The sequence below is a fragment of the Ictidomys tridecemlineatus genome, chromosome 7, assembly GCF_052094955.1.
Source record: "Ictidomys tridecemlineatus isolate mIctTri1 chromosome 7, mIctTri1.hap1, whole genome shotgun sequence".
Lineage (NCBI taxonomy): Eukaryota > Metazoa > Chordata > Mammalia > Rodentia > Sciuridae > Ictidomys > Ictidomys tridecemlineatus.
In genome coordinates this window covers 128,686,036-128,710,204 of record NC_135483.1, presented here as the reverse complement: position 1 = coordinate 128,710,204, position 24,169 = coordinate 128,686,036, and the positions used below count along the sequence as shown (strand labels likewise).

The following is a 24,169-nucleotide window of genomic DNA, read 5'->3' as shown; positions in this document are numbered from 1 at the left end:
GGGAATATGCAGAGATGACTCTACAAGTCTGTGTGGGAACCATCCACAAGTCCTTAGCTGAACACTGGACAGTGTGTGGGCAGAGCACAGGAACATATCTGGTACGGAGGGTTGCTGCATGACTGAGAGCTGAAAGTATATTAAGTATATTAGTTTTTTTAGTTAAAAAAATTTATAAAGGCCAAGTGTGAGGAATAAAAATCAATAAGGAATACACTGTAGGGCTAAAATGAAACTGAAACAGACCTGACAAGGAACAAAACTAATTTTGACAGATTCAAAAAGATTTCCTAGTAATTTAGTTATCTGCCACAACAAAATTTAGCTTTCTAACAGAAGACAATATAATCCAGATTCTCTATAATGTATCAGCCACAACAGTTAGCATATAATCTAAATTACTAGGCATGAGAAAAAACAGAGATATATGATATATATATATATATATTCAATAGAAAAATAACCAGGGACAACCCACATGTTGGAATTATAAGAGGAGGAACTAAAAATAATAACATAAATGTGCCCAAAGACTTAAAGAAAGAGATGTGTATAAGGTGTGAATAACTGGAGAATCTCATCAGAGACATGGAAAGTATGAAAACAGAACTAGGCTGACTTAAAACAAACACACGGACTCCCATTAATAAGTTCAATTAATACATGCTAATCAAAAATCAAAACAAAAAGAATAAAATTCAAGTGTCTGAAATGAAAAAAAAATCACTGGATAGGCTTAACAGATTGGAGACTGCAGAAAGAAAGCACAATAAATTTGAAGACAGATCAATAATAAATAACCAATTAGAAAAATATAGAGAAAAAATGATGATGATGATGATTTTTTTTTTAACTAAAGAACAGAGCTTAATTAATTTGTGAAATAACAAAGTAATCTTATATGTGTAACTGGGGTCCCAGAAGGAGAGAGTTTGGGGTGGAAAACAAATTTAAAGAAATAATGTCTGAAAATTACCAAACTACATTTCAAGAATCTCAATGAAGCCCAAGCAGGTTAAACTTAAACCCATCAAAGTAAAACTGCTGAAAGCAATAGAAAACTGAAGATAGAAGACCCATTACATGAGAATGATATAAATGGTGTGATTTCTCACCAGAAATAACGGAGGTCTAAAGACAAAGAATAACATCTTTTAGAGCACTGAAAGGAAAAAAAAAAAATCTATACTTGTAAATCCCAAACTTTATATACAGTGAAACATCTTTTAAAGATGTAATAATGAGTGAAATAAAAACATTTTCAGATACACTAAAGCTGAGATAATTTTTTGCAAGTAGACATGCACTTAACATGAGGAAGACTACAGGTGATTGTCCAGACTGAAGCAAAATTAGCTGAACTGGAAACTTGAATTTATAGAGAATTCTAAATAGTAAAAAGGTGGGTGAATATAAGTGACCATCATTTTTATTTCCCTTTAAAAGACAATTATTTTTAGTAAAAATAACACTGTATATTTTAGGTTTATAATGTATGCAGAAGTAAAATATGTGCTAATATAAAAGTCAAGGGGATAGTAAACGGAAATATACTGTTGAATGTCACATAATGGGCTGTGCTCAGAAGGAGGACAGGGAATGCTGTCATTCTGAAAAATCACTGCCACTTTCCATAGGAAATACTTTTATACTAAAGGCATCATTTGTACTACTAATAAATCTGGCTTCTAAGTAGACTACTACAAATGAAACCTCACAGATTTCCTTTTACATAGTAAACATCAATAACTTCTTTAGTCCTACAGAGAATTTTTCAGACTAATTATTATTTAGCATTAATGGAAAAGAAAAGTTGATAGTGAATAAAAGTATTATTTAAAATAACAGTTGTCATGAACTTTTTATTTTGGTTTAAGTATTTGAACCTCAAATTTACCTGAATTCCAGTTTCAGCTGGAATAAATGTACCTATTATTATAAAATAATCATTTATTCATCTTATGAAACACATTATCAGAAAGCTTTCACATAATCAAAGCTAGCCATAACAGTTTTATGCATTAGACTATGAAATTATCATACCATGAATAGCTGAAGTATATTATCATACATGAAATTCTTGTTTATAGTCAATCATCTCCTAGTAGAGGTCAAAACTGAAGTCTTCAGGGGCATATACTAAACTCAAAGCTCTAATCACACTTCATTGCTTTTGTAGGCAGCTATTTATTTTCTCTGCAGGTCCAGCCAAGGTATGGCCAAAATTATAATTCAAAACCCTTTAGGGAATTTCTGCATCTATTTAGGAGCCCTAGTCTTTTGAAGATTTTAAAAAATGAAATAATGTAAGAGTATTAATAACAATTATATAGGAGGTGCTATTAGAAAAATTATTTTTAAAAAATTCTTAAAATGACAAAAAGGTAGCAAACAGGAATAGAAAAACCAAATGTATGTATAAACCTCAAAGAATTTTGGACATAAAAGTGATTAGGTGAGGTGGTTTTAGTGTAGTGGTCTTTCCATTCAACTCTATAATACCTTTAGTTATTTTGTTTTAAGGACCAAAACCTCATTCATTTTAATTCACATTCATTTGGATTAGCTGGTAGGCTGCTAAGAATGAACTGATAATTATATTAATTTTCCAGTAAAACAACTATTTTTGTGGATGAAGTGTGAATGAAATCTTGCTAATACATGCCTTAAAATAACACCAAAGCTGCATAAAACTTGGTAACACTTTCATTTTTTCAGAAATGAAAATTCTTTTAATTTTGAAATATACTGATTTATTTCCTGAATATAGTAAATGACTTTCATTAAAGATGAGGCCAGTTTTTCAAAATTAATCAAGTACTAAAGGACTCACACTTACCTTAAAAAATATTGTCTACATAGCCAAAGTTAAAAAAAAAAAGGAAACATCTATTATTTGTCAAATATTTTTTGCTTAGTACATGACAATTTCTTGTAAGCTATTTTCTTCTAAAATGTCAAAAAGCTTTTCAAAGGACCTAGTTAATGAAACATCTATAGCACTGACCAATATGATTAAAAATATACACCATATTGGTCTTTCACAGTTTAGAATAACATAAATTTTCTGAAGTCTTTGTTTAAGAAGTCAGTCAGGATAAAGGAACAGGGATGAAATGATCCTTCAAAGTCTTTTGTTTAATTCTAGGTAGTTGTCTGGCTCAAGTGTTTGAATGATGAATGCTGCAGATACTCCCATAGATCTGTGCATTCCATAACTTATAATTAAAGCATGGAAAGAGGTAATCTGTCTTTAAAATGAAATTAGCCTCACTGACCTTACCCCGCTGGAACACAACTGGATGTATTACAGATAAGAAATACTGATATAACAGACATGATAACCTAAAATGTCAGAGTGAAAGAACGGCTAACTCCTGTTATACTGTAGCACTCTGGAGACCCCGACTGGTACTTGCCTGGGGTCTTTCTGGATGCTGTCTATTGACGGGGATCTGGTGGTACCATCATCAGCTGGCGCTGCATGCTGAAGCCTGTTGTAATTGCACTCTTGTACTCGGTATTGTATTGGCCTGTAGGGCTCCGCATAGGTAGCTGTTGTGTTTAGAGTATAATTATTTCTTTGGTATGTAAGGGTACTCCGTTGGCTGGATGTCCTTTGTAGATTTCCAACACCTAACAAAAAGTCAACATTTTGAAAAAGATTAGTGTGTTCTCCATGAGGTCATCCTTTTTTTTTCCCTCCCACAGCACTGGAAATTGAACTCAGGGGTGCTTAACCACTGAGCTACATTCCCAGACTGTTTTTTATGTTTTTTTTGAGATAGGGTCTCACTAAGTTGCTGGAGCCAGCCTTAAACTTGGGATCTTCCTGTCTCTGCTTCCTGAGTGGTCACAGGAATGTACCACCATGCATGGCATGAGGTCAGACTTTTAAAAGGTAAAACATTTTTTAAATTTAAGAAGGATTACAGTTTTAGGCAATTGTATAAATTGTTTACTTTTAGATTTTTACAAATCTAGCTCACTAACACTAAAAAAGGGACTTAATTTTTAATATATGAACAATATTATGGTAATTTTATTAGCAGGAAAGAACAATATGAAACTATAAATCTGCTTATATAATAGATCTTAACATGTTTATTAAGATTCAGTAACTTAAAAGTCCAAGAGAAATACAAAAAATTAATCTCAAAAATAAATGATAAAAGCAAAAGTCATTACTTTCATTTTAGTGATAAATAACAACATCTTATATTTAACTTTGTAAATAACTGAAACCATCAAACTTTTCAATACTTAGTGTACACAGGTTACTTGTTTTGATATACACTTTATTTCTAGACCTATAGATCTTGATAAAATGGGAAAATCTATTTCACAATAAAGACTGATATATCAATTATTCTATAGATACTCTCATAAATTAATGCATGATGATATATATAAAAACAATGTCCACTGTGTTTAACATTTCTGTACTAATTATTGCAACAGGTATCACTCCAATGATTGTATACATACTTTTTCCTGGCATTACAAATATTTTAACAGTTTCTTTTTTATAAAAGTTTTTTTTAGTTGTAGATGGACACAATATCTTTATTTTTATTAGTTTATTTTTATGTGGTGCTGGGGGCCAGACTCAGGGCGTCATGCATGCAAGGTAAGCACTTGACCACTGAGCTACAACTCCAGCCCTGTTTCTTAATTCTATTATAGAAATTCCCTACTTATAGAACATAAAAATAAGTAATATATTTCTTACTAACATCTAGTAAAAATTGGTACATTCTACTAGAAGAAAAACCTCTCAGTGGACTAAGCTGTCAGTTTCTGGTCAAGAACCAATTCAAATACAGTCGTCTTTGTTTTGAAATTCTGGGAGGTAGTTGTCTTAAGGTAAGCCCTTGATATCACTGATGCAGGAGTTTTTTTTTTTTTTGTGTGTGTGTGTGTGTGTGTGCACGTGCATATTATTAAGCATATTATTATTCTTTTTTTTTTTTTAAAGATTCCACAAACCAGCCCTGTAGTATGATCTGGCAGCTCACACCACCATGAACTATAGCTTCTGATTCATCAGTTGTTATGGGGTGGAATGAATATAAAGGCTGGGATGTGAGGGTGCAATGCCCCAGCTCCCTGTTTTTATACGTGCTTCTACTACATCCTGTACCAGTTGGAGTCCATGAAAAGAGATATCTTTTTCACATTTCATATTTAAGTATTCAGAGGAAATCCAACATCTGAAAAAGGGTAATGCCAAATACACTTGGGCTCCATCTGTGCTAAATCAAAGACAACCAAGTCAGTCCTGTATGGATTCTCGATACTTGTTTCAGGCAACAAAATGACAAAGAAATATTTCAGCAAAGGCTTTCCTTTCTGTTTCCAACATGATTCTAATCCAAGGAGAATCAGATTTGTACCTTTACAAATTTATTCCTGAATTAACAGTATAATCTCAATGTTCATTAGATTATACAAAGATATGAAATAAACTTCTGTTTCATTACTTATGTGACAACTAAATGAGCAACATTTAGTTGTCACATAAGTAATGTAACAACATTACTGGAATCCCAATCTCAGTAAAACCCTTCTACTATTGGGCCAGTGAAATAAGGAAGCCACCTGAGCCTGTGCGATAGAGCGCTGTCTGTGATCCTTGGAGCTCCACGGTTCCATGGTTTGGGCTTCGGTACACTGGGCTGTAATAGGTCCTCCCCTCATAAATAGGAGTGATGTGCAAGTCAGGAGACACAGCAGAACGAAGGTCTTGCCCAAGCTGACTGTGCTGACTAGCATAGGAACTCCGTAGGCCTAGGGGTGGGATAATGAACTCAATTAATAGCCAAGAAAATCATGATGAGGTTAAGAACCCAAGCTCTAATTAAAATCCTAACCAACAGGACCAAGTGGTAAATCTAAACATCAAAACCATTAAGTTTTACAGAAGAGGGATGCCAAGGTATGGTCTGTGTATGTGTGTATGTACTAGTTTTCTTGGCAATGTTTCTATTAAAAAAAAAAATTAAATGATTTGATACTGTGAAATTCACTCCCCAACAGTAATCTATTCTATAATGGTGATCAAATAAAGAATGCTTCTTATTATTATATAATATTCATTTAAAAATATACAATCATATGCTGCATAAGGATGTTTTAGTCAATGATGGACCAAATACTATGGTGCTCCCACAGATCATACTTCCTAGTGACTTTGTGGCTATCTTCATTTGTGTAAGTACATTCTATGATGTTCAAACAGTGACAAAATGGATAGACACATCTTTCAGTATGCATCCCATCGTTAAATGACCCAATAGTGGTTCACACCCTTTTATCCAGCCCTGTAGACTGCTCCATCTTACTAAATGCAAGATGGGCTCTTAGGAGGCAGGGTACACTGAATCTCATACCTCTACGTGTAACCTAATAGAGTGTTTATATAAAGTACTTACTGTAAAAACGGTGGATGCTTAGGCACTGTTTTGACATACACCTCTACTAATTCACAGATGACTTTTATAGGAAAATATTGGAAATTTTACGATATAAGATTTGAGTATTATCAGTAAACTAAAAACATTTGTTATTAGGAATATTATTTTACTATTTGCTATCATTTTCTTTTTTTTCTCCTTCACGTCAGATAGGTAATGTGCTGACATCATGACGAGCTTTAGAGGGAGGCACATCTCCACAGTGTGAAGACCTAATTATCAGGCTTATGAACTGAAAAGAATCTTTTTTACTTTTTTAACAAAACCAAATGAAACCAAACCAAAATCTGTTGTTTTTAAAGGAACCCACATACAGATTCTTGTTAAGCTTCTCTCTAGTATAAAGAAAATGTATAAAATCAGTAGTTTTAAGTCATTTAAAGTATTCTGATTAAAACTGCTAATGGCTAATGTTTACATAAGGAACTCATGATGAAAAGGTAGATTTCAAAAACGAACATTCTTTTTGTAAACAAGTAAATCAGTGTATTCTATATTATGATGCTCAACAGTTGGTGATTTTTCAGTATTAGTGAGCACATTTGTTACTTAAGTTAGAATACCAACTAAGGTTATAACCCAAATATAAGCAAGAGAAAATATAAACATTACAAACATATCTGAAGTCAGTTAGCACACATTTGCTTTAAAAAAGATGGCAAATAATTAACATAGTAACTAATTATAAAAAGATAGAATCGTTCTCATCCTGTTAGCTTAGTTAATCAAATCACAATTAAAAGCAAATGGGCCTGAATATGAGTGATAATTATATGTTGCTTAGTGAGGAGTGGCAAGGAAGTTAATAAATACTTAGAGTCTCTAAAGTGAATGATTATTACCTACCCTGGATAGCAATGTGACATGGGAAGAAATTAAATGAAACAATGTTGATTTTAGCACTGGTTCCGACTTGCTAAAATGAAGATCACAGTTTTGAAAGATCTCATAACTAGGATATTATCCAGCCAGACCTTCTCATTTCACAACTGAGAAAACAGAGCCTGAAGGGAAATGTGATCCACTCCCAGCAGAGAGCTACTTCCCTGGGGCTGTAGGGAGCCACAGGGCAGTGTTGTCATACACCCCCCACACTGACATGGCCATGCCTCAAGGACCAATGACAAGCAGTGTATGAGAAGCATTAGGCTCCACTGGACCCTTCAAAACATCAGGAAGGTTAGCCCGCCAGGGAAGGTCATGGAAGCGGATATACCTCTAGAGATGACATAGTAATTGAGGCTACAAAACTGTCTGAATTTCAAAGATTTTAGCTTTTTCTTCACTGGCACATTTTACATTCTTTTCAGCAATGAATAAGCTCTATTTCCTTATGAAGCTCATGAGGATCTCAGACAAAAGTGTAGGAAATGTTTTTGTTAATGATGACATAAAGTGGATGGGTGAATGTATCTAGTCCTTGGCAATTCCATCAGTATGATGGGTGACTGGAATACTCCATAGAGCCATCAATACTTTTTTTTGGTGATAGTGCTGGGAATTGAACCCAGGGCCTCCTGCTTACTAGGTGAGCACTCTACCACTAAGTTCCATCCCCAGCTCTACAAATACTCTTGATTTAGTGAAGACTGAACATCATTCACACTTGGGCAGAGGCAAGCCTAGGACCAGATGTTCAGCAGCCCCTGAGCTCCCACCAGCACACTCTGATGTGAAGTAAGAACAAAGCTTTCTGCATCTTTCTCAGAATGCTGTATACTCACTCTGTAAGGACACCAGGCTGAATTCTTCAAAGGAATCCATGTTATGTGAAAAATACCGTGAACATTTACTCTGATTTCATAGGAAAAGTAACAAAATGAATATTTTTTTTTGGGGGGGGGTAGGGGATACTGGTGATTGAAAATAGGAGTGTTCTACCATTGAGCTACATTCCAGACCTTTTTATTTTGAGATAGATCCCACTAAGTTACTGAGGACTTTCCTAAATCACCGAGGCTGGCCTAGAAACTTGCAATCCTCCAGGCCCAGCCTCTTGAGTCACTGGGATTACAGACAGATGCCACTGCACCCAGTCAAAATCAGCTCTTCACCATTTACAAGTATAAAAAGTTATCAGCAAATATTTGCTTATTATAGCATTATTAATAAAATTAGTATGTGTGACAAGCTGTAATGAGAAACAAGTCAAAATTATACTGAGATGTAGCACTTTCTTGGTACTAAAATCACTCTAAATAACATAACATAACGACTATTTTTGTTTACATGCTCATGTCTTTAAAACATACACAGACCAGTAGATGAGCATTTAAAAAATGACATAGCCCCTTTATTAAATTAAGTAAAATGAATATGTTTAGAAAGCCCACTGTAACTTGGTTTCACTGAAACTAAGATAAAAGTAATTATGTTGTACAATTTGTTTTAGAAATACTTTTCCATAAACATTTCTATGAATTAATTTTTAATAACCTATTTCTCCCTCCTTCCAAATAATGGCAAACACTGATACTCTACAATATTATTTACTCAACCCACTATTTCTATTTGCAATCTCACTAATACATATTAATTTACCAATTACATTGTACATATTCCATGTGATTTCAAACCTTTATATATAAAATATCAGAAATAAACATAAATTTATTTTGAAACATTCTTTCTTTCCTTAAAACTCTTAATATGCTATGATTATCCCCAAATGAGTATTTTAGGACATATGTCAATTTTTTGGGAAGTAAGTTTTTATATGTATTGTATAATCATTTAAATTATAATCAACAAATATTCAAGTCCCTGAATTTATTGTACAATACTGCTTTAGGTGTATCAATTATCAGGCTATTAATTCTTTGAAATAAAGAATGACTGCAAATATAATGGCAGGCACATCATTTTCTGAAATTAGAATATAAGAAAGCAATTCACAAATTAGGATTTATGTTAGGAACAGGCAGGTGGCAGGAAGCAAAACTTCTCTAGGACCTCTTGAAAAAACTCTTTGCTTCTTTAAAAGACTATAGTTATTTCTAGAAAAACTAAGTAAGGGGCTAGGTCTAATTTATATGTTGAAGTGTAATGAGAATGGGGAGAAGAGAATGGGTTCCTCAAGGGGTTTGTGTCCACTGTGATTACAGAAAAAATGCAAAGAGTTCACTACAGAATGTGAACTATATACACACATACAGTTATTTAATTTTTTTCACTTTTTATATTCTCTATCTATCTAGTGTATTTTTTTCTTTCCTTGAAGTCTAGAGTTTAATCTCACCTTTATGTCAGAAAATAGGTCTTTTAAAGATACCCCCCCCATTGTTAAATGTGGAGAATGTATTTATGTCTTTATGTGCTGGCTTCTTGCCCAGGTCTCTGCATCACTCTCCTATAAGCAGGTCTTTCAGCATGGCCCTTCTACACATACACGGGGGGAATATGGAAGTCCTCAGAACTATTTATCTTTTAAGGTCTCCTTGGGAGGTAGAATTTTATAAATGATTACTACATGCTTTTGCTGCATTCTTTTCAGAGGCATTCTTTGTGGAAAACATCTAAGCTAACCACACTCCTCTGGTGGTAGAATAGAAAAGAGGTGGTTACAGCACTAGGAATTTCTCTGAGCTCAAATGTAAGTTCAATATAAATTCTTCTTGCAGATTGTTCAATTAAAAGAATCTCAAAAAGGCTTCACATTTCTTAGATGGTGTAAGAAAAAAAGATACTGATTTTATCATGTAAAGAATTAGGAAATAAAAGTAAAAAAAAAAGTATTAGAAATTCTTATAAGTATATAAAAAACAACAACAACAAAACCCCCAAACCCCAAAAAGGCCTCAGCAAAAATAGAAAAAAATGCTTGAGAAGCATATTACAAGGGGACAATTTATGTCAACTATAAAAAAGTTTTTACAAATTACAAAAACAGAAAAGAGATTGTTCTGAGCCTGTGGTTTTAAGAAAAGATGAAATAAAATGGCTGACAAACACATGGAATATCCCGCTTCAGTCAGAGCCAATACAGGCCATTTACAACATCCTCTTTATCTACCAGATCGGTAAAGATGAACATCCTGGACAGTATGCAGAGCTAGTGAAGGTGTAGGGAAACAGGTACACTCAAATTACCTATGAAAATACAAGTTCAGGCAACCTTCTCAGAAGGCAATTCAACACTCTCTCAAGGTAAAAATATGCCCATATTTTGAAGAAACAATTCTACCTCAAGAAATGGAACCCATACTTATCCTAGTATCTATGCAAAACATGCGGGAAGAAGAGTGTATGTTGCATTATGTCTAACAACTAAGAATGACAAAGAAGCTAAAAGCCCATTAATAGGAAACTGATTAAGTTATACATATACAAGAAAGGAGTTCTATGCATCTATCAAGAAAGAATGAGATAGAATTCTCAGACCTGTCAACCCATTTAGTCCCAGGTTTTCAATTCTACAAACATTTCAATGAAATCCACTCAGGTACATTACAATAGATTAGAAATCATAATATAGAGCTTGTATATATTTTCATATACTTAAATATATATTTTTCTCAAATGCTGTAATCATTCACCTATTTCTTTTCTCAAAAGAACAGGCCCCTAAAAATAATAATTATTTCAAATTTACCATAAGTGGTATAGTTGCTGCTCAATTTTTTTTTCAAGAGGTATTCCACAACTGAGACAATGGGATAAATGGATTAAGCAAAAAGAACAAGGAATAAAAGACATATATTACAGAATCCCATCAGTATAAAGAAAATACAACACAATGTATATTCATGTTCATATGTAATGTATATATTTATGTATGTAAACATCCTGGAAGACACATAAACTGGTTGATGTGGTGGGTGAGGGTGAAGGAGGAGATTGAGACTTCCACCTTTCATTTCATATTTTCCTGTTTATTTTTCATTTTTACCATTGTGTATTTATTACTTTAAAATATATTTGACAACACTAAAGATTTAAAATATATTTGACAACACTAAAGACAAAATTCAGTGCATTAAAAAGAATAGTTTTCATAGTATATGGGAAATTCTTTGTAAAAAAAACCCCTAAAGAGTACAGGTATAAAATCAAGGTCCTGTGCCTTTCTGATTTAACTGGAATAGCATTTAACACAATTCATAAAAGCTCTGTACATTTCCTGTTGAGTTGCCCAAATCAGGGCAGCAGGGAGTGAAATCCATATTCTAGCCCACACTGTACAGTGTTTCTAAGGGAAAAATTTAAAATTTAAAAAGATATTCTGATAACATTTTAACACAGCTTATAGGTATATGTAGGGATAGGTCTGGCTAGTGAAAAATCTGTCATAAAAATATCAATATACCGCTTATAATTCCAACCAATTCTAAAATGCAAAATAAGTACATTTTAAGCTTTAATATTTTAAGGGGAAAATGTACACATTTGCAAAAGATTTCTGCTGATATAAATGTATATGATTTCATGCATTAAGGATTAGAGCCTGAAACACAAGTTAACCTGAAATTTATAGTATAAAAATTATCAAATAAAAACAAGAGGTTTTTTTTTTTTTTCCACATTAGCATTCTGTATCAGTGGTAGTTGCAGGAATGATTCCCTGGGCTTTATGTAATGCTGCTACCTCTTACTCACCCGTCAGACTGTCTGGTCGAGGTGGAACCATCCGCTCGTAAATGTCGTACTGCTGTTGTCCAAATTGCTCCATGTCATGAACAGTCCTTTGCAGTGAAGGTCCCAGATGCTGCGGTACTGCGGTCATCCCTGAGCGTTTGGGGGACGATGACCCCACCTGGCCTTGGGATGGGGAAGCTACTCGAGTCTGTGCATCCGTCAGGGTCAGTGGGGACCCCACTCTGGCGGTAGTTTGGTATTGAGGGGCTGGTCCGTTGGGATTGGAGGTCTGTCGGGAAGTGACTGACCCAATCCGCCGCACAGCTGTTGGGGAGGCGGGTCTCTGTGAGTACGGAGAGGCTGCCCGCTGAGCAGGTAACGTGGTGGAGGAATATGTACTGGGGTTCAGAGGTCTGGAGTCGGTCACTGACGGAGAGCCAAATCCACTACCCAGAGAAGTTCTCAGTGACCCCCTTGAAGGAGACACGCCTGTGCTGATAACATAAGAAGGAGACTGTGCTCTAGATGGAACTGAACTAACTCTTCTCATGGCCCGATTGGCTACTGATGGCTGATGAGAGGGGGGAGAAAAGAGAACGGGTTTATCCAGGGTTTTGTGTTCATTGTCATTACAGAAAAAATGCACACAGCTCACTACAGAATGTGAATTCACTATTTATTTTAGGCACCCAAATTTCTTTTCCACTTTATGCTTTAGAGCTAGATCTTAGATCTTAATTTTCTTCACTGTGCATTTCTTCTACTTTGTCTTTTTTTTTTTTTTTTGTGATTTTAATGTGAATCCTAAAATTAGTAAAAAGAAATATAAAGACATTTAATATTCTTTTTGTTCTTGTCTTTACATTGTTTTTTACCCTTTTGCCTATGCATTTTTCACAATACATAGGACATTTTGTTCCAAGTGCCATGAATAACTCATGAGTATGAAGAATCACTGGAGAAATATACTTACTTAATTCCCTGTGAATCAAAGTTTGGCCAAGGTTATGCATTTTTATAAAACAGAAAGAATTTTTTGAAGACATCATTCTAAATGTAGCTAGAGGAGTGTTTATAAATGGTTAATCATTATGGGTTGGCCCTGCTAATAACACGAATGTGTTCTTTTGACAAGGAATAAATGAATGTTTGGATTGAGTCTAGGCACAGTGCTCTCCTCTGTGAATTTACTTCAAAGAACAGCTTGGCTGCACAGGTGCTCTAGCCACATTTGTTTATTCCTTTAGCTCAAGAGTAGCTTCTATTTTCTTTTTACCTCCTCTGATCTATGAGTGCTTGGCTTTAGCTGATAGACTTAAAGGGATGCAATAAAGGCACCCTCCTATCTATTCCAGTGGGAAGAATGCTCAAAGTCTCTGTTGGATCTTGGCCTATTCAGCTGGAAAAGACCAAAATAGAAAATGAACATTTCTGCCATGGATCATTTTACTATTAATCTGTAGACTCCTATAAACACAAAGGGCATCAGATACCTTTCCTGCTGCTGTGTAACAATGAAGAAAAATTGTAGCTGGACTGAAGAAATGGCTGAGAGGAACAGGCGTGGGAAGAAGGAAAGCAGACTGAGAAATGAAAATAGGACTCCAGATGATAAACCCAGGACCAGGCTGCTTGGTTATCTCCTGAGTGATTGCTAAAGTCCAGATGCTGTCAACCCCATCCACATTTCATTGTAACAATAAGAAAAGAAGCAGGATGAGATAAGGACTCTGTACACCCTTGGATGTTATAAGCGGATGTGTACTTTGTCTCCAGGTGCCATAAGCAACTGGTCTGCTGAAACACCTGCTCTAAGACCTCTAATGTGTGTGAGTTCACAATTTTGGAATGGTAATAGCTATGGAGAGGAGGTAATATGTGGAGTTTGGTAAATAAAGGCAATAAAGATAGAATTTTAAATTAGGGAATAATTGGAAAGTTAAAATGTGTGCAAACTACATGTTGCAAACTACAACATTCCATCCAGTTCTTTTAACGGTCCCTCTGGACTTCTCAAGCCAAACTTATATATAGAAGAATTACTCTATCTTGCCTATGAATGTTTTAGAATTCATTAATAGGAGCTAATTAACTGGAAAAAACACTTATAGATTTTTAAGCTTAAAAATTCCTTAACACTGTAACTCAAATAGTATAAAATGATTTTGCTACTTTATCCATTCTATAAATTAAAAATTGCATGTATCAGCATTACTTTTAGTAAGGGAAAGCTGTAAAAGGTATTCAGCTAGGAGGGTACTTATTTATAAGGCTCTTGATATGTTTGGCTTACCTGAACCAATGTTTGTCCTTCAGCTCTTGAATTCCTCACCAAATGGTTATTGTTTGATCCTATGAATGAATGTTGCTGTCTATTATCTGCCTTGCTCAAGTTCTGGTTGTTGTGGAAACTCCCTGCTTCCTGGTATCCACTGTCAGAATAAGAATTCATTTGTGTTGAACTTCTTGAGTTACCCAAAGATCCTGCAGAAATGAAACCAGAATATCTTTATTATACAGTTCTGATGTTCATTTTCAAAAAGAAAATGTTGAAAGCAAATCTAATACTTAAAAGATAATACAACAGACCCTCACTTTCATGGAGAGATGTCTGTTCTGGTGAGTAGAGGGTCCCTTGTTCTGGCTCTGTCCTGATGAGATAGTTGTTGGGGTGGACAGTGTCAGAAACTCTAGGTTTGCTTACACCAGTATTTGGCACATCTGTAAGTAGATAAGTTTAATCAGCTAACTGTAATGATAATTATTATATAAGAACTTATTTTAAAAGGTTCAGATATCTGTCAACAGCATTTTATAATTTGTTGGTACATAAATTTTTTTACCTTAAATAGCTCAGTCATTTTAATTCCTATCTATATGAATGTCCCACATAACGAGCTTATGATAATATTTTTCTTTAAGAGAGAGAGAGAGAAAGAGAGAGAGAGAGAGAGAGAGAATTTTAATATTTATTTTTTAGATTTTCGGCGGACACAACATCTTTGTTTTTTTTTTTTTTTGTATGTGGTGCTGAGGATCCAACCCGGGCCACACGCATGCCAAGCAAGTGTGCTATCACTTGAGCCATGTCCCCAGCCCCTTATGATAATATTTTGTTGAATTTCATAAATGTTTGTCTTATTACAAGTCCAAATTCACCTTTGCACTGTGTTAAATCAAAATGTGCAAAGTGATCTTTGTTCCCTCTTAGAAAACACATCTCTCAGATGTCTTCCTCCAAGAACATTAAGAGAAAATGAAAATGATGACCAAGTATTTTTGAAAAAGGTTCTCTGTAACTTCCCCTGCTCCCTTTATTGTACTGAGGATTAAACTCAGGGTTTAACCAAGTGCTTGACCATGGAACCACATCCCCAGAACTTTCATTTTACTTTGAGACAGAGTCTCCTAAGTTGCCCAGTGTGGCCTTAAAGTTGTGATCCTCCTGCTTTAGCATCCTGAGTAGATGGAATTGTAGGCATGGGCCACTGCACCCAAACTTTCAAAATAAATCGTTTTATAGTGATCACTTTATGGGGCTTGGTGAAGAAATCTCTGAAGGTAGGATAGACTTTTATATTTCATGTTATTTACAAGCAAAGGAATTTTATAAAGTTTTCAGAGTTGCAAATAACAGAAACTTTAACTTCTTACACATCGAATTTATTCCATTGGTCTTTCCTAGATGAATAAAGACAAGTCTAATCTTATCACTGTTTTCCCTTAACCAAACCCATCTCTTCCATTATCTCATTTTATTTTCAACTTTACCATTTGTCATATTGAACTTGGGAACAACAACAACAAGAACAACAAACCACTTAAACTCAGTCTATCCCCTTCCCCATTCTAATTCAAGATTTTTATGCTATAAACTTGGATGTTGTAGATCATGCTGCCCTTTCCCAATTCCACTCAAATATCCTCTTTTCTCCAGGATCTAAAAAAAAAAAAAAAATTTCCCACGAATAAAGTCTTTCCTCAAATTCAACCTTTATGGTGTTAACAGATTTTTTTTTTCCAGGAATACTGCTTCATTCTTATTTCAAAGATGTTAAATAAGTCCATATTCTACTCTTAGCTCAACATACAACAATCCTAAGGATTTCAATATCTTTATTAGTCTTTCTCCTTGGCTTTTCTTCTTTCTTTCCTAGGGCCCTGTTATAAACTAGGCTCAAGGAATGCAGTTATGAGAAAAAAGTGTGCATATGTGCACACACATATGTGCATACATGTGCACTTGAGGGAAAGGGATATAGGAAAAAAATCCAATAGGAATTAATATCCAAACAGCATCCATTTACCACAGGAAGCCAGTTTTTCCTTTGGGCATAGCACTTATCATCCTTCTCCAATGGAATATAAACTTAAGGAGGGCAGAGTCTTTTGTCTGGTTTGTTTACTATTGTAACCTCAGTACATTGAACTCAGCAGGTGCTCAGTAAATATTTGTCGAAGAAACATATTCCCAGTAAATAGCAGCTTCTCTTTATTGCTTACTGATTCATGCTTAGTACTGTGCTTAGCTTTACCTTATTGTATATTTGCTATGTAAGCAAAGTAAAATTTGTAGACGTTGCAAGCGAGTTTGGAAGGTGAATGTGAGGTTTAAGGGAGAACTGGGAAATCCCACTGCATTCTAAATCTCTAACTTGAAGTCATATTCAAGCTCAAGTAGGTTTTGTTTCCCAGCCTCTGGAAAGATGTGCTGACATTCTCAGTACATGTCCTTAAAGACCTGTCTCCTGATACATAATTTGACAGTATACTACTAGGTGGGAGAGTTCTGTGATGGTTATGAATTCTCAAGACTGGAATTTCAATGAAGATTATAGACTGTATGAGGTTTCCCTGGTACATGCTGAAACATGATCTGAGTCACTGTCAGGCTAATACTGGAAAGTGATCTGCTTCATTTGTAAATCTTATAAGTTTCCAGAGTTCTAAACATTCATACACAGCAATTCCTAAAGGAGTTTTGTTAAAGAATAGGTAAAAGACATAGAATATACTATGCTAGAAGATTCACAGGGAATTGGAAAGCCTGGGATAACTGTAGAGGAGCTGACAGCATTAGGCCTACGCAGCAGAGCAGTTTACCTTTATTTCACCCAGGAAGGGAACACAGGAATAGCAATATGAATTGGCAACAAATTAGATAGACCGTGACAGCCTTAAAACTTCACAAACACGGGAAAATGCACTGTCTTTAAAACAAAGAGATATTCAAACAGCGCTCAATTTTAGTTTTAATGCAAGATAAAACCTGTGACATCAACACATCAAGGGGTTTGGCTTGGAAATGCCAGGTGGAATGCAGTGTCAGGATCTGAAAAATTATCACCATGGAAACCAAAAGGCTGCCCTAAAAAAAAAGAAAGAAAAGAAAAGAACCCACAACTATTCAGAGGTATTAAACAGGAAAAAAGAATATACACCCTAAAAAATTATACCTGAGCAACTATGTCTTTTCAACCAATGAAATATTTTCTCAGAAACCAAACACAATTGTTGCAAGTAAATGTGTTCATTCAAACTCTTTTTTTTTTTTATGAGAAGCTAAAATAAATAACCTTACAAAATTTGTTATTCTACACTGGTATTACCATAATTGTGAAACTTAAACAGTATTAGTATTTCCAAAATTACAAAAATTAAACAAACATTAACCTAAAAATATATAGACATGTTACTTCCAAATGTTATCACCTGACTCTCTTTCATATATTTGAAAATAATATGCCCTAAGAAACAGAGTATTTAAACAGACACTGAGATGGTATCTAGAACACTAAAATACTAAATGCTTATGTACCTAGTATCTAACTTGAAGTTTTAAATGACTGGGTTTAGAGAATAGAGTATAGGTTTTATGTCCAATGTCAAAAGTAAATGTATAGGGGCTGGGGATGTGGCTCAAGTGGTAGCGCGCTCGCCTGGCGTGCGTGCGGCCCGGGTTCAATCCTCAGCACCACATACCAACAAAGATGTTGTGTCCGCCGAGAACTAAAAAATAGATATTAAAAAAAAATTCTCTCTCTCTCTCTCACTCTCTCTTTAAAAAAAAAAAATCTCTCTCTCTCCTCTCTCTGTCTCCTCTCTCACTCTCCCTTTAAAAAAAAAAAGTAAATGTATACATTAGAGTTGTAAAAATGTGACAAAAGAGATTTATTTAAAATGAAGTATAAATCAACCAATTTCTATAGGCTGAGTCACTTTTCTACTTGCACAGTGAAGTCCAAACAATAATGAATATCTACAGAGACAAAAAGATCCTGAAATGTCTTCTAAATAATTAAAAGAAGTTAAATGGCTTTCAAAAGTTTTACTATTATTTACTTTATTTCTTTGATAACCTGTAATTCATAAATTTTATACATACATATGTATAAATGCATGTCCATAGAACCACATATCTTAGATAAAGAGAGGACTCATTTCCTAATTTCTGTATAAAATATTCCTGATTGTAGAAAGGCAAGGGTCACATTTACCCATTATGTCTTACTCATGTGATTCTACTTTAAAATGAATGTTTTTTAAAACATCTGTTATGTGGAATGAAGAAAACACTAGCCAAAAATACCAGAGAACACATAGACATATAGAATGTGATTAACCATTTCATGACTAATGCTGGAACCTATAATTAAATAGCTGACACACTGTGATTTAACACGATTGGGACAAGAATCTGAGAGATAATTTTAATAAGTAAAAATGTCAAATAGGATGTGAATGCTGCTTCTTTAATCTATGTACTGAAGAACACATGTTACTTTAAAAAACATCACAAACATGTTTTCGAGGACATCAAAAATATATTGTGGGGGATTTTCAAACATTGATTAGTATCTACCAAGAAAATGTATATTTAAAAATATAGAACTTGAACATGCTTCAAGATGGAATGAAATCCCCATCTGTGTCTAAGATGGGAGACTATGGAACCAGGGTCATTTGTGCCTGTTATATTTTATCTGAATGCTCCAATATTATTTTAAAAGATGATTAATAAGGAAAAGTAGAAGGTTATATCTAAGAAAAATATGAGCAAGTAAGGAATAATAAAAGTCCTGAGTAAAGAATCTGAAGTTATTAAAATGGCTCTGCTTTGTTAATCTGTGTGTCTTGCTGTTTATACTGTGTCAAGAGAAAGGTCTGCACTGTGTAAAATCACCATGGAAACAGGAACCTAGAGATCAGTTAGGAGATTTTTAGTATATACAACCTGGTAACTAGTCTTTCACAGTCCAGCATGCCATAACTTCATACTGGGTTCTCCTTATTTGTGAGTTGCTATGGAGTTTAGAGATTTGCTCTTATGTAGAGATGGTGTAATGTGGGTTCTGGTAGGAATCTTGGGAAAGTGTGTCATACAATGTTAAGGCATATGATAATTCTGACAGTTTCTTTTAACTCTCTGGGCTGTGAGTTTAGGTTAGGTGATCATACCCAGAGACAACAATTCATGAGAACTTCCTGTTTTGACTGAGGGAGTCCATTGTGCACAGAGGTGTAGAAATATGCTGGTGCTTCCTATCAGTAAGAAGGAGAGCTGTGGGCTTAATTCTGAAAGAGGATCTGGGATATGGCAGTGCAAAGATTTTTCCTCTTCAGCACCTTCTGTGAAACATAAGATGTATTTCTACAGCTGAAAAACTAATTATCAGAGGGAATGAGGTCATTGGAAACCATTATTTCAGAGTAAAAATGTAAATATGGTAATAGAAATATAAAGCACCAAAAGTTCTTTGGTTCAGAGGAAAAAAATGGATGCTGACTGATATTTTAGGAACATTACAGATACTTAAGAGTTGGTTGACTCAGATTATAAACTACTATATACAAATGATATCTAAGAATTGAATTTTAATGGAAATAAAGTCTAGAGAGAAAGGGCAGAAAACCATGTTTCTTGAAACTATTTCTAGTTTGATTCTCTTGAGTATATCTAGGTTCTTGGGTCTTATGAATATTTATATTATTTTTTAATTTATTCTAATTTGTTATATATGACAGCAGAATGCAATTCAGTTCATATTACACATATAGAGCACAATTTTCATGTCTCTGGTTGTACACAAAGTAGAGTCACACTATTTGTGTCTGAAATACATGTACTTAGGGTAATGATGTCCATCTCATTCCACTGTCTTTCCTACCCCCGTGGCCCCTCCTTTTCCTTCCTTCCCCCTTGCCCTATCTAAAATTCCTCCATTCCTCCCATGCTCCACCCCCGACCCCCATTATGAATCAGCATACTTATATAGAGAAAACATTCGGCATTTGGTTTTTTGGGATTGGCTTACTTCACTTAGCATTATCTTCTCCAACTACATCCATTTGTTACCTGCAAATGCCATGATTTTATTCTCTTTTAATGCTGGGTATATTCCATTGTGTATATATATCACATTTTCCTTATCTATTCATCTACTGAAGGGTATCTAGGTTGATTCCAGAATTTAGCTACATGAATTGTGCTGTGTTCCTGTGGGGTGCTGTTTTTAAGTCCTTAAGGTATAGACCAAGGAGTGGGATAGCTGGGGCAAATGGTGGTTCCATTCCCAGTTTTCCAAGGAATCTCCACACTGCTTTCTATATGGGCAGTGCCAATTTGCAGCCCCACCAGCTATGTATGAGTGTGCCCTTTCCCCCCACATCCTCACCAATACTTATTATTGTTTGTATTCTTAATAGCTGCCATTCTGACTGGAGTGAGATGAAATCTTAGAGTAGTTTTGATTTGCATTTCTCTAATAGCTAGAGATTTTGGACATTTCTTCATGTTTGTTAATTGATTGTATATCATCTTCTGAGAATTGTCTGTTCAGTTCTTTGGTCCATTTATTGATTGGGTTATTTGTGGTTTTTTTTTTTTTGATGTTAAGATTTTTGAGTTCTTGATATATCCTAGAGATTAGTGCTCTATCTGCTGTATGTGTGGTAAAAGTTTGCTCCCATTCTGTAGTCTATTTATCTCACTGATTGTTTCTTTTGTCAACAAGAAGCTTTTTAGTTTGAATCCATCCCATTTATTGATCCTTGATTTTAATTCTTGCACTATAGAAGTCTTATTAAGGAAGTCAGGGCCTAATATGACATGTGAAGGTTTGGGTCTACTATTAGGCACAAGGTCTTTGGTTTAATTCCTAGGTCCTTGATCCACTTTGAGTGAAGTTTTTATGTATATTATCTTTTAAATATTAATAATGGCTCCAAAACTTCACTCATCTAGAAAATGTAGTAGATGAATAGAAAATGTTACATGAAAAGGCTTGGGAAATAGAAACCATTAATGAAGTATTTTCTGGTTCACTTTAAAAATCAGCTAGTATGCTCTTGAAATTCACTGTTAAAAGCTTGTCTGCATGGATTCAATGTTCTACTTTAAGTAAACTTTGTATAAACTGATAAAGCAGTGCTTTGATTTCTACAATAACAAACCTGAAATGTATTTTAGTTTTGTATATCACTAGAAAGAGGTCTTATTCATAAATATATTTATATTTCTAAATTCTATTCAAGAATACAAAACCATCAATAATAATTCCAGAAAAAAGAAACCGGGATAGGAATTTCTACAGGTAGTCATGTTATCAAAATGAGTGTTTATTACATATTTTTAGTCTAAATACACATGTCACATATACCATAGAAAATTTATACTTTATATCTATAAAAGAAAAAGCAACGAATTAAGAAATATAAAAAGAAATAGACCAGATGTGTAAATTTTCCACAACCAAGTTTAACAGGTATTGTTCATAAATGGCCACAGGGCTTGTGTTTTCCACATCAAAAGTTGGAAAAGAGACTAAATAAAAAATTCACTGTAATCTGAAAAGTCAGTAGCCTGTGGAAAATACAATTAAGTTCTCAAAAGCCACTCCAGAATATTTTATTTTTCAAAGATACATTTTATAACTTTTGGGGAAAAAATGTTACCAATACAGATATGAGAATATCTGAAAATGAGAACTATAAGACACTATATTCTTTTGTAAAAAGGCAAAACAAACAAAAACCTTCTCCATTTCCATGCAAAAAAACCTTCTTAAAAATACTCTACATGAACCTGTAAAGGATGATGAACACTATTTAAAAAATGGTCCTTTTGAAATAGCAAAAGAAAAAAGAACTTTTCTATATTTATCTCTTGGTTATCTTTTAGGTAAACTTTAAGAAGATAAAGTTAAACTAACTGTAGCATAAGAATGATGTCTGAAATATAGATGGTAGACATTCCTGTTTCCCAAAGTAAACTGAACAATTAAGGCTCAGTGTGATGAGGAAGTGGTGAAGGAAAAAGAAGAGTTTTCAGACTTGACAGTTTATATTGTATTTTAAATAGTTAATATAACATTTCTTCCCATAGCTCTAAAAGCATGAAAAAATTTAAATATTTATTTAACACTTCTGTGTCAAACAGAATGTTAAAGACTAAAACTCGACGTCTCATTTTCATACAAAGTGTTCTCTCACTCCATTTTATACTTTTGTGATATGTTCACATATTGTACAACTGGCTCAGGATTAGTTAGATACATGTTTGCTAAAGCAAAATGTTACTATTCTTGGTTGTGGCCCATGTACAATCATAGTGATGAATTTGTAATTTTGAACTAGAAAGGCTGACCTCTAATCCTATTCATTGGTTCTTTTGTATTTAGTAACCATGGGGCGCTGGTTCTAGGACTGCCCCAAATATAAAAATCTATGGATACTCAAGTCCTTTATATAAAAAGATGCAGCATTTGTAACTATATAATCCCCTTATATACTTTAAATCATCTCTAGATAACTTATAATACCTAATACAATATAAACATTATATAAATCATTGTTATACAGTATCGTTTAGGGAATGACAGCAAGAAAAAAAGTCTACACACAGTCAATACAGATGTAGCCATTGTAGGCCTAAATACACAGTAGCATCAACAACAATATGATGTTAAAATATTTTCCATCTTCAGTTGACTGAATTTGTAGATGCAAGAGCTGACTGTACAAGTAATTTTGCTTGATAAAAGTTCACTTAACAAAAACCTAAGTAAATGGAAACACAAATAGTATCTACTGGTTCAGAAACTCATGTCATCCATTTCATAGCTGATTTTTTTTTTTTTACTATTTTGTCAGGAATAACCCTTCAGAATGTGGTCAAAATTTGGCTGGCTTTCGCTTGTCATCTGATATTCCACTTTAATGTTTCAAGTGTTTATTAAAAAATTTCTACTTAAGTTGCTTAAAATTAAAAGTTTTCAAACACACACAAAAATATATATGTAAATATATACACAAATAAAATAAAAAATGTACAAACCACCCCCAGGTTTAATATTTATCAATATCATGCCCAAGTTTTATGCTCCATTTATCTTTTTCCTTTCTTCTGTTACAGAATTTTAAAACAGACCCATCATATGAGCTCATTTCAACTGTAAATATTTCCATATGTGCCTCTATAAAATATATTGTAAAACCTTAATTATTTCATAACACTATATAATGACTTCATATTCAAATTTTTCTGATGTCTGAGAAATATGTTTTTGGTTGGCTTGCATCAGTCAGGCTGAAATAAGGTTCTCTGATTGTTTTTGAGTACAATGGTTACTTACATCCCTTAATCTAGACTGGGGTTGCTGCTCCTTCATTTTCATATTCTTGATTCACTGAGGGAACCATAGCAATAAACTTGTAAGCTCCTTCATATTTGGAAGTTGTCTAATCTTTTTTTCATGGTGCATTTACATATTCCTCTAGCTTCAATATCTCTTTAAGCAGAAAGAGATAAAATCTTTCAGGTCAAACCTTTTGGTCAGAACACCGTATGGCTAGTGCTCATACTTTATACCATATAATAGCAAAACTTTCAGGGTTGCCAAGATCAATCAGCTAGTTCAGGTAACGGCAGTGTGATCCTTCTACTATTAGTTTCACCGTCACCCCTTCTTTTAATGCAGTGGTTCTCAACTTTAGCTGCACACTGCAATCAGCTGGGTTGAAGGATGAAATTTAATTTAAAACCTATTGCTGCCTGAGTCCCACACCCAAAGAGTCCACTTCAATTAGTCTAAATTGTAGCCAGAATATTGGGATTTAAA

At 34.2% G+C, this 24,169-nt stretch overlaps 1 protein-coding gene and 1 non-coding gene across 10 annotated transcripts in view; both read right to left on the bottom strand.

Moving 5' to 3' along the window:
- Pkp4 (plakophilin 4) overlaps positions 1-24,169 on the bottom strand; it is a 238,470-nt gene that overhangs the window by 43,145 nt on the left and 171,156 nt on the right. For 5 of the 9 annotated variants that reach the window (XM_078017439.1, XM_078017443.1, XM_078017446.1 and 2 more), the window contains 5 exons: positions 14,640-14,771; positions 14,344-14,534; positions 12,072-12,621; positions 5,602-5,790; positions 3,416-3,636 (listed from right to left, as the gene is read on the bottom strand). In XM_078017439.1, the coding sequence (XP_077873565.1) occupies positions 3,416-3,636; positions 5,602-5,790; positions 12,072-12,621; positions 14,344-14,534; positions 14,640-14,771 (1,283 nt within the window). The remainder of the gene's footprint in view (positions 1-3,415; positions 3,637-5,601; positions 5,791-12,071; positions 12,622-14,343; positions 14,535-14,639; positions 14,772-24,169) is intronic. The other 4 variants (XM_078017442.1, XM_078017445.1, XM_078017444.1 and 1 more) reach the window with 2 other exon arrangements.
- Positions 6,620-6,719, bottom strand: LOC120883841 (small nucleolar RNA U13). The gene has a single exon (XR_005726029.2). It is a non-coding gene; the product is annotated as a small nucleolar RNA U13 (small nucleolar RNA).